At 46.2% G+C, this 14,351-nt stretch overlaps 1 protein-coding gene across 1 annotated transcript in view; it reads right to left on the bottom strand.

The window, feature by feature from the left end:
- Positions 1–675: 675 nt before the first annotated feature.
- LOC121532146 (laminin subunit beta-1-like) overlaps positions 676–14,351 on the bottom strand; it is a 37,546-nt gene continuing 23,870 nt past the window's right edge. Inside the window, exons 18-33 of the mRNA XM_041837893.2 lie at positions 12,885–13,028; positions 12,543–12,774; positions 12,185–12,351; positions 11,533–11,757; positions 11,203–11,420; positions 10,657–10,753; positions 6,992–7,361; positions 6,678–6,862; positions 6,330–6,571; positions 5,875–6,078; positions 5,629–5,773; positions 5,180–5,387; positions 4,928–5,069; positions 4,578–4,754; positions 4,309–4,468; positions 676–2,177 (exon numbers count right to left, since the gene is read on the bottom strand). Coding sequence (XP_041693827.2) covers positions 2,038–2,177; positions 4,309–4,468; positions 4,578–4,754; positions 4,928–5,069; positions 5,180–5,387; positions 5,629–5,773; positions 5,875–6,078; positions 6,330–6,571; positions 6,678–6,862; positions 6,992–7,361; positions 10,657–10,753; positions 11,203–11,420; positions 11,533–11,757; positions 12,185–12,351; positions 12,543–12,774; positions 12,885–13,028 — 3,056 coding nt within the window. The 3' untranslated portion in view covers positions 676–2,037. The remainder of the gene's footprint in view (positions 2,178–4,308; positions 4,469–4,577; positions 4,755–4,927; positions 5,070–5,179; positions 5,388–5,628; positions 5,774–5,874; positions 6,079–6,329; positions 6,572–6,677; positions 6,863–6,991; positions 7,362–10,656; positions 10,754–11,202; positions 11,421–11,532; positions 11,758–12,184; positions 12,352–12,542; positions 12,775–12,884; positions 13,029–14,351) is intronic.

Below are 14,351 nucleotides of genomic sequence, written 5' to 3'. Positions count from 1 at the left end.
CTGGAAAATAATGCAACTCCGTGGAAGGTAAGTTCCACTCCGCTAGCGCGTCGTGGAACACATCTTCCACGTTGTTCATTATTTACCAGAGAACGCATAGCCCCTCATGATTGTCCCTTTATAATACCTTAATTTAGAGGTGACAGCTTTATAATGTATCTAAAATGTGTGTGCAAATGTGGATGTAAGAGAACAGGTTGCTCCTGTTTTAAATTCTGGCTACAATGAGCTACTGGAGGTGTTTCTCCTGTATGCATGATGTTCCAGGGACAACAAAATAATGAGGTCCCTGGGTATGATGTCCCAGGCTAGGAGCCTGGAACAACATATAATTATGATGTTCCTGGGACAAGATTTAGGCAAAGAGATTCCATCCTCTCTGATTTAGGTTTGATGTTCCTGAATGAAGTCCCTGGCCTGGGAGCCTCTAGCAGCCCTTGTAACACTCGGTTACTTTGTAGCTACATACTGCCCCCTAATGGTAGGTAATATTGAGACAGAATCATCCTCAGACCTCTCAGATTCCACTTTGGAGGACTTAGAAAATCTTTGTTCAGACAGGGATCTCAATTCAGCAACTCTGGATGAAACCATGTGCTCATACTATTGACAAATGCATGTGGCTCATTAAACTTCCCATTATGAATGAGCCAAGTGAACTTGAGATTAGACTTGTAGGATCGTGCTCTTTTTAGTTTCACAGGTAACAATGACATCACACAAAAGTCATACAACCCAACCAGGTTAACCTATTTGCCAGTGTCCATAATATAGGCTGTGTGTGATTGAATAATCCATTTGTGATTTAAGTCAAATGAAGGTTACCACCCCGCTATCACCAATTCAAACATATCAGACCTGATTTATTCCAGGAAAGATTTCATTGAGATTTGTGGCATATTGGGAGAATTTATGAAAAGTCCTGTCACAATTGCCCTATACTAGTACTAATCATTGTAATACATTGGCTTTAAAGCGCCTTTCATCCAAAAAATAACAAGGACACTATACAACAAAAAATTATAAATCAAGGATAAAAACAACTGTGAGTAGCTTAATGTCTCTTGTGTTTCAGATCTAGCCTAGGCATTGGATCTAATGCTTAGTGTACACAGGAGGTCTGCTCTGAGGAGCACTCGGCACACTTCCCCATCTTACCAGAACAGGTACACTACAGTGAAAGGCGAGAGGCTAAGGCTCAAAATACAAATATGTAAAAATAAAATTAAAAAAATAACTTGTCGAGATATAACACTTATTTGATAGGATTTCAAATGGGTAGTTAAAAAAAAAATTTACAAATAAATTTGTTGGTCAAGTTTTTGGTCTACGTAACTTTGAAAGTAAACAGTTGGTTCATACAATGCCGTTTACAAATATACAAAATAATCCAGTCTCATGGTAAAAATGTAAGTCAAACCTTTACATTCATGCTTTCCGCCCTCTAAACATTGGTTTACAAGCTCAAGAAAAATAATTGAATTACATTCTGGTTTAGCTGGAGAGGGCAGTTCTTTGCAAACATTTCAAAACAATGCACATTTTCCTTTTTATTTTTTTCGTATTCCAAATATCTGTAAGCACAAATTCGCCTCAAAGCTCTCATTCTCAAAAATTCTAACCATAACATTCTCACACATACTGTGTGCTAGAAGTACTGCCAAGCAAGGTAGTTGTAAAGTCTGTGGCTGGTTCATGTCACTTTGTATATGTAGGCGATGATGTCTGGCTGGTACTGTGTATCTTAAATGTTGGCTGTAACTTGGCTGGTAAACTCTTTGGCAGGATTCTGATTTTCACTTATTCTTTCTCCTCGTTTCCTACAAATAGAAACAGATTACATCTTTTTTTATCCCCTGCTTTTTCCACACAAATACCACTTGTTTGACTTAGAAACAGTATAAAAGTAAACAGAAATCTTTGATTTCAAATGATGAAACCAGGGAGTGTGAGTGGGTGGTACGTTTAATATGTCTCTAGGGTTTCATATTGCCTTGGGGACCAGTTTCCTTCACAACCCCGTACTGGGGGTTGTGTTTAAAACAGACAGGTGCTGTACACAGTGACTTTGTGACTGATCTCCTGCAGCAGCTCTTTGACAGCCTTCTCCAGATCCACCAACTGGTTGGCCTTGTCTTCCAGAGTCTTCTGGTTGTCCTCGTAGGACTTCTCTAAATCTGGATGGGAACCAAAAAGGAGACATCCTACCGTCAATCTAAAATCACAGGACGTGTAGTATCCCTCCACACGCCGGCTTTACAATCAGAACGTGGAATTGCACGCAGTGAATACACACACTTGAGAAGAGAAAGTTAGAGGGCCTGCGTAATTTCATGTTCAACTCTTGATTGGAAAAAGCGAATCAACATGGAGATGGAGATCTCATAGGTATTATAAACAGATCATGTTTTATATATCCACTAAGCAGACACCATTACACAGTAGGATCTGTGTAGTGTAATGTTTGTGATAATGCCTCAATGCGTTGTAAGGACATATCATGCATGGTTGGACCCGAAAGGGTGTGTGTTTTAGGTAGTGAGTTGTGATTGTACACTGAAAAAAAATATAAACGCAACATGCAACAATTTCAAAGGTTTTACTGAGTTACAGTTCATTTAAGGAAATCAGTCAATTGAAATAAATTCATTAGGCCTTAATCTATGGATTTCACATTTTAGTCATTTAGCAGACGCTCTTATCCAGATCGACTTACAGTTAGTGAGTGCATACATTTTTCATACTGGTCCCCCGTGGGAAACAAACCCACAACTCTGGCGTTGCAAGCGCCATGCTCTACCAACTGAGCTACACAGGGCCCATGACTGGGAATACAGATATGCATCTGTTGGTCACAGATATTTTTTTTAAAGGTAGGGGCGTGGATCAGAAAACCAGTCAGTATCTGTTGTGACTACCATTTGCCTTATGCAGCGCAACACATCTCCTTCACATAGAGTTGATCAGGCTGTTGATTGTGGCCTGTGTAATGTTGTCCCACTCCTCTTCAATGGCTGTGCGAAGTTGCTGGATATTGACTGGAACTGGAACAAGCTGTCGTACACGTCGATCCAGATCATACCAAACGTGCTCAATGGTGACATGTCTTCTGAGTGTGCAGGCCATCGAAGAACTGAGACATTTTCAGCTTCCAGGAACTGTATACAGATCCTTGCACCATGGGGCCGTGCATTATCATGCTGAAACATGAGGTGATGGCGGTGGATGAATGGCAATGGGCCTCAGGATCTCGTCATGGTATCTCTGTGCATTCAAATTGCCATCGATAAAATGCAATTGTGTTCATTGCCTATAACCCCACCACCACCATGGGGCACTCTGTTCACAATGTTGACATCAGCAAACCGCCGCCCACACAACGCCATACACGCTGTCTGCCATCTGCCCGGTACAGTTGAAACCGGGATTCATCCATGAAGAGCCCACTTCTCCAGGTGCAAGTGACCATCGAAGGTGAGCATTTGCCCACTGAAGTCGGTTACGATGCCGAACTGCAGTCAGATCAAGACCCTGGTGAGGATGACGAGCACGCAGAAGAGCTTCCCTGAGACGGTTTCTGACAGTTTGTGCAGAAATTATTTGGTTGTGCAAACCCCCAGTTTCATCAGCTGTCCGGGTGGCTGGTCTCAGACGATCACGCAGGTGAAGAAGCCGGATGTGGAGGTCCTGGGCTGGCGTGGTTACATGTGGTCTGCGGTTGTGAGGCCGGTTGGACGTACTGCCACATTCTCTAAAACGACAGCTCTGGTGGACATTCCTGCAGTCAGCATGCCAATTGCACTCTCCCTCAAAACCTGAGACATTTGTAGCATTGTGTTGTGTGACAAAACTTCACATTTTAGAGTGGTCTTTTATTGTCCCCAGCACAAGGTGCACCTGTGTAAGTGATCATGCTGTTTAATCAGCTTCATGATATGCCACACCTGTCAGGTGGATGGATTATCTTGGCAAAGGAGAAATGCTCACTAACAGGGATATAAACAAATTTGAGAGAAATAAGCTTTTTGTGCATATGAAACATTTCTGGGATCTTTTATTTCAGCTCATGAAACATGGGACCAACACTTTACATGTTACGTTTATATTTTTGTTCAGTGTATATGCCTGCAAGGTGCTCTCCAAGCTGTTCTTGTAGATTTATGTGGTGCATGTCTGTGTGTGTCTCTGTGTGTGTGTGTGAGAGTGTCAGTGTGTGCATATAGCCAGTGCATGTCTGTGTGTGTGTGTGTGTGTGTGTCAGTGTGTGCATATAGCCAGTGCAGGTACGTGTGTGTGTGTGTACTGTACCTTTCAGTAGCTGCAGCTTGTCGCTGGCCTGTAGCAGCAGGTCTGTGGCTTCCTGCTGTAGAAGCTCCGCCCTCTTCTTGGCGTCGGCCACGCCCCCGGCCTCCTGTTTGATCAGGTCCTGCACAGTGCTGTACTTATCCTTCAGCTCCGAGTCCAGGTCCTGTACACACACACACACACACGGTCAGCAATTTATTGTGAGAATGACAAGGCTGAAAAATAATCCACAAACTCTCACATCACAATTTAACACACAGTAGCTCGCAAACCTTTTTGACCTGCTCAGCCACTTTGTTGATGGTCTCTGCGTCTCTCTCGGTTTGTTCAGAGCTAAGCGAGGTGTTCAGTGTCTTCTCTCTGAGCAGTGTGATGTCTTGCTCTAACCGGAGCAGCCTCTGGGTGGTGTTGTTCAGCTTGTACTCTGAGTCCGCTGTCTCCGACTCCACCTTTTGAAGACGTAAAGACAAGCTCAGTGTGTCTTTATGGTATACTTGTACATTTTAATGGGTCAAATACTTTAGCTGTGCTTGATTTAGTTTTACAGGTACAATGGAACCAATGGATTAGTCCCAAAAGTTCAAACTCGCTGTGTGTGATAAAATGGAGGATGTTGACTCACTGAGGTCAGGAGGTCATTGGTGCCATTGATGTCGGTGGTGGCCTGTTTGATGGCCTCGGCCGCTGCTTTCTGGGCACGCTCAGCCTCTTCCAGAGCCTGCTTCACCATCTCTGCTGTTTCCCTCACATCTGTTGCCTCTTTACTGTGGGACACACACACAGAGGGCGAAAATAATAAGCACACCAAGCACAACAGTGTGTGTCTCATCATCTGTGCTCCGTTCAAGGATAATCTTGTGTTAATGTGTGTTACCTGGCTCTGCGTGCCTGCTCCAGTAGGCTCTCGGCTCTCTGCACATCGTCGGCGCTCTGGTTCAGGATAGTCTCCACTTGGGCCAGGTCTCCCACCCTCTCCCTGATCTCGTCTGTCAGATTCTGGAGCTGGGCTGGCGTGCTGGGCATCTGCATGGCCAGCACCTCGTTGGCAACTGCCTCGATGCTCTCCATGTCCGCTGCATCCTCTAGGGGGTGCCACAGCAGATACAAGGGTTGTACTAAGCTCGTGAAGGGGACAGTTGTACTAAGCTTATGAGACATTTATAAGTTACAATCTTCTAGAATCAATGGGTGAAATTTATTGAAACCTTTAATTGAAATTACAATTGAACAGCTGGATTGTACCTTTAACTCACAGGGTAGTAAACATATGTAGGAGTTAATGTATGGGGGCTACGGGGGAGTTGATTTTAGGAGTAGACATACGTGTGAGGAAGTCTCTGATCTGTCGGATGAGGCTGCGCAGCTCCTCATTGCTCTGGGCCACGCGCTGCTTGGTCTTGTTTGTCTTCAGCAGCACGTCCTGGGCACTCAGCTTGGCCTCGTCTGCCTTCACCTTGGCCTCCGACACCTGGACACATGATCACACAAACAAACAGGTTAGGAACCAAAGTGGGTGTATTTCTTGTCTAAAGAGAGTTGGTTCATTTTAATTTAAAGACAGGATCTCACCATCTTGGAGAGCTTGTCCACCTCCTGCATGGCCATGAGGATCTCCTGGTCAAAGTCCTTGGCCTTATGCCAGGCATTGTTGGCCAGGGTGACCAGACCGTTGCACCCCTCACCCCCACACCTCCTGTTCCCGTCAGAGTCCACACAGCTCAGCCCCCCGCACAGAGAGTCTGCACACACCTCACCAGCTGGGCTACCACACGTCTGCAGAGAGAGGACCAGTAGAGTGAGAAGAGTTCAAATGGAATCTAAGCGTATGGTTCTCATTCAATCAAACCTAACATTCTTCCTGACCCACACAGAAGAAAGCTTTGATTTAACAACTCAAGAAAATGTATTGCTTTCGATGGTTTTATCTTGCAAACTGGGATTTGATTGAGTCCCATCTGTGTCAAACTCAGATCAACATCAGCAAGCCAGTTTCAGGCCACAGATATGGCCTTGCTTGGCCTTACCTTCTCGCTGAGTTCTGATAGGTCCAATGTCTCCAGCTGATCCGCCAGGTCGTCCAGTCTCTTGGCGTGTTCTTCCTGCCTCCTGTGGAACTCCTCCCTGGTGTCATTCATCTTGTCCTCTGTAGCTTGTCGTAGAACGAAAGAGCTCTCCACAGGGTTGCCTGGGCCGGTGGTGGAGGCATTGGCGTGAGCCTCAGCAGCCAGAGACTGCTTGTAGTACTTTGTGACACTGTCTGTCGCTCCTGTCATTACAAAAACAATGTTCAATTTCACAGAGTTGACAAATGGAAGTATAATGGACATGACATTGTATATCACAAGTCTAACAGCCTTGTCCCAGTCCATTACCCCGAACATCAGAGTTCTTGATGAGCTCCACTTGGTCCAGCAGCTCCTTGACGGTGCGATCCAGTTTCTGGGCGTCCTCTTTGAGAGAGTCCAGTTTGGTGTTGGTGCTGTTGTCATCAGATGATACCTGGGCCAACGCCTCCTCAGAGAGGTTCAGCTTGTTGCTCATCTCTTCCATTAGATCTCTAAAGAACAGAAACGGATTATACAGAAATAATCTAGTATATTATTGCTTTGATGTGGCTACTACTGTTTTTGCTATTGATAAATATTGTCAATGACCCATTTTGACCCCACCCTTTCACCCCACTTACGTGGCCTGCTCCAGTAGCTGCTGTATCTCAGACAGTGGCTGTGTAGCCGGGTTCTGGGCCAGGATAGTTCTTATGGCCCCGGCGCTCTGCTCCATGTTATCTATGGTGTGTTTGTAGGGTCCGGTGATGCCGCTGGCCTTGATGGTGTTCACCTTGTTGACCAGCCTGTGGGTCTGGTTGGTCAGCTGACCCACGATCACGTCCCAGTCGGTGAAGCACTGGTGGCAGCGTTCACAGTAGGGGAAGGTGCCAGAGTAGCCGCGGGCGCAGACGTCACAGCGGGGACCAGACACGCCCTCCAAGCACACGCAGTGACCGTTGGCCTTGTTGCACTGCTGCTCGGCGATGCCTCGTGGGTCACAGTCGCACGCTGCAAGGCAACAGGAAACGTAGGTTTTACTACTAGTCTAGCCTTTTTTTCATTCAACTCAAAAAACAACTAATTTTGTTGCATCCTGATCCTGACTAGTCTGTCACCCTCCAGAGATCCTGAATGGGAGGGAGATATTTCAAACAGGTTGTTGATGTCCCATAACAATGGACAAGAGCCTATAAAGCGGTCTTACAAAGCCAGGGAAGTGCTTTTTAAGTAGCCCGCCTCTTTCTCTCTCTCTCTCGCTACTGACATCTTGACCTCAAAGGACATGTCTGTCTCGTCAGGTCAACTCACAAACTCATTCATTTTATTGGGATCGTCCTAATGTCATTTCAAAGTGCTCTACTGGGGAGAGGGGAAAGGATGGGAGCTCCTGTTGCTTTATGGGTCGTAACCTTTATAGGTTTATAATCACATGTTAACGTATCAAGCACAGTTAGCACCCTGTTGTAAGCACCTCAGAAATGTGGAATAGCTAGCCTAAACTTTGGTTCTAATTACAGTTTCAAATTAATTGTATTTTCATTAGAATTCAAGTTGTAATATCCCTGTTCTTTAATGCTTGCCACCTTACATTTTAAATCTACTGGTAAGCCTACATGTATTTCTGGGTGAGTGTCGGTTGGGAGAGTTAGGAGTGGCCAGCTGATGTATTGACTGGTGGATAAAATGTTTTCGGTGGAGTTTCACCTAGTAAAGATGAAGTCAGCTGAAGTTCTGGTGAGCCAAAGATCAATGACCCACCGCCATCCACATTAACCCAGTGACCTTAGGGGAGCTGGTTGGAGTGAATAGGGTGGGATGAAGAGAGTGGAGTGGAGGAGGAGGAATGGAGAAAGAGGAGGATGTTTGCCCACTTCAAAGCCTCATTAAGGGAAGTGTGTAGAGTGTGTGGAGAACAAAAGGGCCACCATGGGCCCCTACAGACTCTGCAAACAACCCCCCAGGAACCACTGATGTCAACCACATACTGATGACATACCACATGTTTCCTGTTGCCTTGCAGCGTGCAACTAACTATGGTACCTCCTGTGTTTACTCTCACACAAACTTGAAGAGCTTGAAGAATCTATGGTGAAGTGTACATACTTTCTTGCACACACCACACATACTTGTAGAACGACAAACCTTTAAAAATGTGTAGATGTACACACACCCTGAAAAATGACTTTTAGTCACCTCAGGGTGCTAAAGCAACAAAAGAGGATGGGAAATGGGGGCTTAGCTGTGTGGCGTAATCCTCCTATAGTTTTGTAAGGCAGGAGAGCGAGGGGCCTGGGCTCAGTGGAAATATGTAATGAATGTGACCTGTCCTTTTGTCTACCCTGTCTCTCTTCCTCGCCGTGTTAACTGGCAAAGTGGGGCATCACTCACCAGTCACCATTATCAGCAGACAGCCCCAAACTAGGGCCCCAAACACCACATCACACTACAGCACCACCTGAATGTCCCTTTCACACAGCCCCCTCCCCCACTGCAGATTAAAGTGCTGCCTCTGTTTACACAAAATGGCCACATAGGTTAGGTGTGAAGGGAGGTAAATATTCACCCTACCCCCTATCTAATCAACAATGGCCCCCAGAGCAGACTAAACACACTACAAGCAATATGTAGAGGGAACTAAGCGCAATAAGACATGGATGATTAACGTAGGCTTTCTGCTGTTTCTAACAAAATCACTCACATTTTTAATAAAGGCCTTTTATAGAAGATAGCCGGCTCGTGAATTGAATGACCAAATCTAGCCTCTCTTCTTTCTTTTCTACACAGCATCTGTTGTGTGTTACAGGTCAGATAAGATGATTGCGAGCAGGCAGGGTAGGGAAATTCCAGCTGTTTTTGTGACATGGATCCCAACATGGCTTCTATTCCTCTGTGTCGGGGGATGAGGGGGGCACAGATGGGAGTAAACTACATCTTTAATGGTCTACAGCTGGAGCAGTCTTTCACCATGGTCCAAAACACACACACACAGACACACACACACACAGACACACAAGGCTTTGATGAACAAGAAATAGTAGACATGGCTCCCACAGATATCAAACTGTCTTCAAATGGTATTCCGATGTGTCTAAAAGGGTCAAATCACTGCAAAAGCCACGAAAATGGCTGGATGTGCACAAGAAAGCAACTGTGATGTCAATGAATGTAACCTCAAAATTGAGCAGTTGACCATTTCCTCCCTTCATTAAATCGTTCAAAGTGTACAACGTTACTATGTTTCTGGAGAAACTAACATACCACAAACTAAGAGAGATCTGCACCATTTAAGCTAGTGTTAGTGTAATGTTTGGCTGTTGGGCTTATCCAGATTAGGGGTATGTCAACATTAGTTGGGGTAAACGGGGTAATCCGATATCAGGGAACCAGAGCAGACTTCCGTCTCCAAACAAACAGTCAGGACTGTCAACACAGATCCTTCTCCGCAGAGAGAAAAAACACAAACCTTTCCGGAATACAACACTCCCTGCTAGAAGCAGCAAACCACAAGCCTGACAAAACAGCACTGTGACGGGACAGCAAGGTCTTGACATGGTGCAGCCTGCCTGGAAGGAGTTCGATGTTTAAACAGCCGTCAAAGTGACCTCTGACTTTTGGTTTGATCACAATAATTTTCTAATTTCATTGGCAACAATGTATACAGAAGTTTGAAGTAGATTAAACTACCGCAGTGGACCCTTTATACAGTGACTGCACGTTTCCACTCAAGGGACTAGCCTACACCAGAAGCCAATTCATGTGTCCTTCAGTAGATAATTAAGCAGGCTGCTCTGCTCCAGTGATGCTACTCTGGGACAAAGGGTCCTTTCTGTCAGCAGCAGGCACTGTGTTGGACAGCCGTCCCTCCAACAGGACACCCCATCAGAACAAAGGTGCATTGTGGCGGACCGGCGGGATATTGGGAGGCTCGGACAGATCCCCCGCCTGTTCGTCATAGAAACACAGCCATTGGGTGAGAGAGCACATCTGGCCTTAATATTGGCTCCCACTGTAAGGAGAGGATGCTGTGAGTTTCTCCACCACAGCTGAAACTCCTACACATTCCCACGATAAGAGGCTAGGGGAATGGGGCTGCTTGTAATATCTCAGTGATTAACACTAAAGGCCTGCTTTGTGTGTGTTGCAATTTAAAATTGTTGGGTTGGAGCTTTCTCACACATACACGCACGGCACGCAGGCGCGTGCACACGCACACACACCTCAGTGTGTGTCAAGATGGGGATTTAGGCAGTGTAGTGCCAGCACAGGTAACTACAATGCTGCTCATTGAGATGTGTCAACTCACCGTTGCATTTGACTTCAGGGTCTCCCCAGAACAGCTCTCTGCACTCCCGACACGTTTTACCCCCAAAGCCAGGTTTACAGGAGCACTGGCCACTCAGCTGTGGACAAAACACATACATTTTACATTTTTACATTTTAGTCATTTAGCAGACGCTCTTATCCAGAGCGACTTACAGTTAGTGAGTACATACATATTTGTATTTATTTTTCATACTGGCCCCCCGCGGGAATCGAACCCACAACCCTGGCGTTGCAAACACCATGCTCTACCAACATCCCTGCTGGCCATTCCCTCCCCTACCCTGGACGACGCTGGGCCAATTGTGCGCCGCCCCATGGGTCTCCCGGTCACGGCCGGCTACGACAGAGCCTGGATTCGAACCAGGATCTCTAGTGGCACAGCTAGCACTGCGATGCAGTGCCTTAGACCACTGCGCCACTCGGGAGTCTTATACATAAATATTAGAAATGTGACCTTAGGATAGGATTCAAGAGACAGGAGTAGTAACACCCAAGAGAAGAATGGTGCGGCCTTGTGAGAACCCACCTCGTTGCAGGATGTTCCAAATGAGTGGTTGGGGTCACAGTCGCAGGCTTCGCAGCCCCTCTTGCTGGCCATGTTCCAGGTGTCGGGGGCACACAGGTCACAGTGCTGACCCACCACGTTCGGTAGACACTGGCACTGCCCACTGCCCAGATCACAGTGGCAGTCGCCCACCGACGGGCATGTGGCTGGGTTGGTGCCCAGGTGGTTACACACACACTCTGAGGGAGAGAAGAGATGTCGCTAACAGGTTAGCAATTGGACAATGACAACCACTCACATTGATATGACAAACACATAACAAAGAGTTGCAAGTTAACTTTCTTTACTCACTTCTGCAATTTTGTGTGAGGGCATCCCCATAGTAACCCAGCTTGCAGCTGTGGCAGCCTTGACCCTCGGTGTGGTAGAGACATTTGAGACATTCACCCGTCCTGGCATCACAGGACTCCTGGTCCAGCATGTCAATGTTGTTGTTGCACTGGCACGGTTGGCATTGCCCGCCGTTCTCATGGGGGTTTCCATAGTAACCTGGGGCACACTCCTCACATCTGGCACCTGTAGGGGAGAGGAAAAGACAGAGGAGGAGAGAAGAAAGGAGAGGTAAAGGGGGAGGCGAGAGAGCAAAATGTGCTTAATAAACCCCTTCACCAAACATAGTGTCATAACTCACCTCTACAACAACATATCTTTTCACCCATCTTCACTATCAGAAATAATAACTGCCTATACATTTACTGCCACAATAACATATGTCCTCCTGTCAAATTAAGCCATATATCAAACAGTGAGCGTACATCGCCGGCAGCTATACTTCATGGAAAGCCACCAAGCTTCCACACTGTAACATGAATGCATACAAATCTACTGCTTCCTAGGAAACAGGTCTGAACAGAAGCACTGTGACATGAGTAATCCTGCCATGCTCCGCTAGTTTACAGGGTGCTCTATAAATCTTGGCAGGTGGTTGTTATTGGCTGCCTACCTCTGTACCCAGGGCTGCAGATACAAAACACCTGGTAGTGAGAGTCCAGACCGCGGTAACATCCACCGGCAAACTGCCGCCCGCTACCGGGCCCATCCGGACACATACAGGGACGACAGTGGTCCCCTGAACCCAGGACAGGGTCACCATAGTAACCTTCCAGACACCTGTAGGGAAAAGGCATAAGGTGGTTGGTCATAATCACTCTATCATTCACATGTATGTCTTTATAATATCTATGTTATCTACGTTTTAGGAGACTGACTGACTACCCATTCTAATGCCAACCCATCGAGCACATACACCTATGAGCCTCCTTAACCCTTGACCCCTCAACCCAGATTAACCCATGGCTGACCTCTCGCAGTTGTGTCCGGTGGTCTGTTCTCGGCAGTCCAGGCATTCTCCGGAGTAGGGGTCACACTGCTCTGTGTGGCCATTGCAGGTGCAGGGGCGACAGTTGGGGAAGCCCCAGTGACCCGGCAGACAGCGGTCACACTGACGGCCGTACGCCCCGGGGACACAAGCACACTGGCCTGTAGCCTCATGGCAGAACGCATGCTCCGATCCCTGGGGACTGCAATCACAGGCTGGGGGGAGAGAGCGGAGGGCAAAGAGAGTGATAAGTGCCAGATTCAGTGCCTGTATTGTGCAATACAAAACACATGCACTCAGTCACTTTTCATTCAGTCAAACTCACATCTGCAGCCACTGGGTCCAAACAGGTAGGTGGCAGGGGAACACTTGTCACAGTTCCTGCCTACCACGTTGGGACGACACTGGCATTGCCCGCCGCTGGCGTCACACACTGTGCTGAGAGAGCCCTGCGGGTCACACTGGCATGCTGGGAAAACAAAGACAGGAGGAAATGTTAAAGAGAGAGAGAGGAAGGGAATGGGCTTAAAATTGAGTTGAACACATAATCTGGAATGATCTGTTCAAATGGGGGCAATAGTTGCTGCTGGATACATGAGTAAGGTATTTCACCCAAGCTGTTTTGAATATGGTGTAAGTACTAACTGTACATAAAACCCTGGTTAACCCTTTGTCTCAATACATTTTACCTCAATATATTTTGCTTCTGACATACTGACAAAGGTTTGTTTTATTAATTAAGGCGACGGGTATTTCATCAACAACACCTTCTATATCTATTACCCTGACAGGCTGACAGGGCCTATATCCTTCTCAACAGACGAGTGGAAAGAAAGAGAGAGCCAGGGACCAGACATTCTATCGAAGACATTGAGTCCATGTGGAGGAGAGAGACGAGTGATTTGGGTCACATCAGGGGAGGAGGATTTTAGGCAAGCATGTGCGTGTGTGTGTTGAAGCTTACGTACATGCAACCTTACCGAGTGTGAGTGTTGTGTCCCTATATCCACTAAACATCCCCCAAGCGGGTACTGACATGCTCTGAGCCAGACTCTGCCCAAGCCTAGACTCCTTCAACACTATCCTCTGAAGACTCTGCTTTCCTCATAAATCTGAAACTCCTCTAAACCACTGTGGTTTAAGGGGACACCACAGCAATGTCGGAACCTTCAGATCTAGGATAGGCAAACGTATCTCTGGGACTAGATTATCGCACGCAGACCTTGGTTTAGACACTCCAACCTTTACTAACTGCTAAGACTGGGATAAGACTTAAAAGGGACCTGCGAAACCACATGATTTGTGCAGATGTGGGACCTACATCTGTGCAGGAGACCTCAAAAAACCTCAACCTGCTAAGTGAAACAAGATTATATGACTTCCACAGCTGGGAGGATTTGAACTCATACTGACAGCATTCCTAGAAAACATTTATACAATTAAAATCATATCACACTTACGGCATATTTCAATAACAATTCATTCTCATTTAACTATATGTTGCAATTTAAGTGCTGTCATATCGATGCTATGTTTAGTTTTCATTGATGCTTGCATGTGTAAGAAAAGTTTTCCTCAAGATAATAGAGTATTATATTTGACTGCATCCTTTATATTATGTTATACTCTTCTAATCTAAGTCAGATCACCTATGTGAATAAATCCATGAAATCTGTCCTACGATAGCATGAACCCGGTATATACTACTAGACTGGCAGCAGAGACAAGTTCTCACTCCGTCTGGCAGGGTAGGAGATTTACTGCTGTGGTGGGCTGAGAAAATTCCTCTGTG

This window comes from Coregonus clupeaformis, chromosome 19, assembly GCF_020615455.1.
Source record: "Coregonus clupeaformis isolate EN_2021a chromosome 19, ASM2061545v1, whole genome shotgun sequence".
NCBI classification, from domain to species: Eukaryota; Metazoa; Chordata; class Actinopteri; order Salmoniformes; family Salmonidae; genus Coregonus; species Coregonus clupeaformis.
The sequence above is the reverse complement of the archived record's forward strand: the minus strand, read 5'-3'. Positions and strand labels throughout refer to the sequence as shown.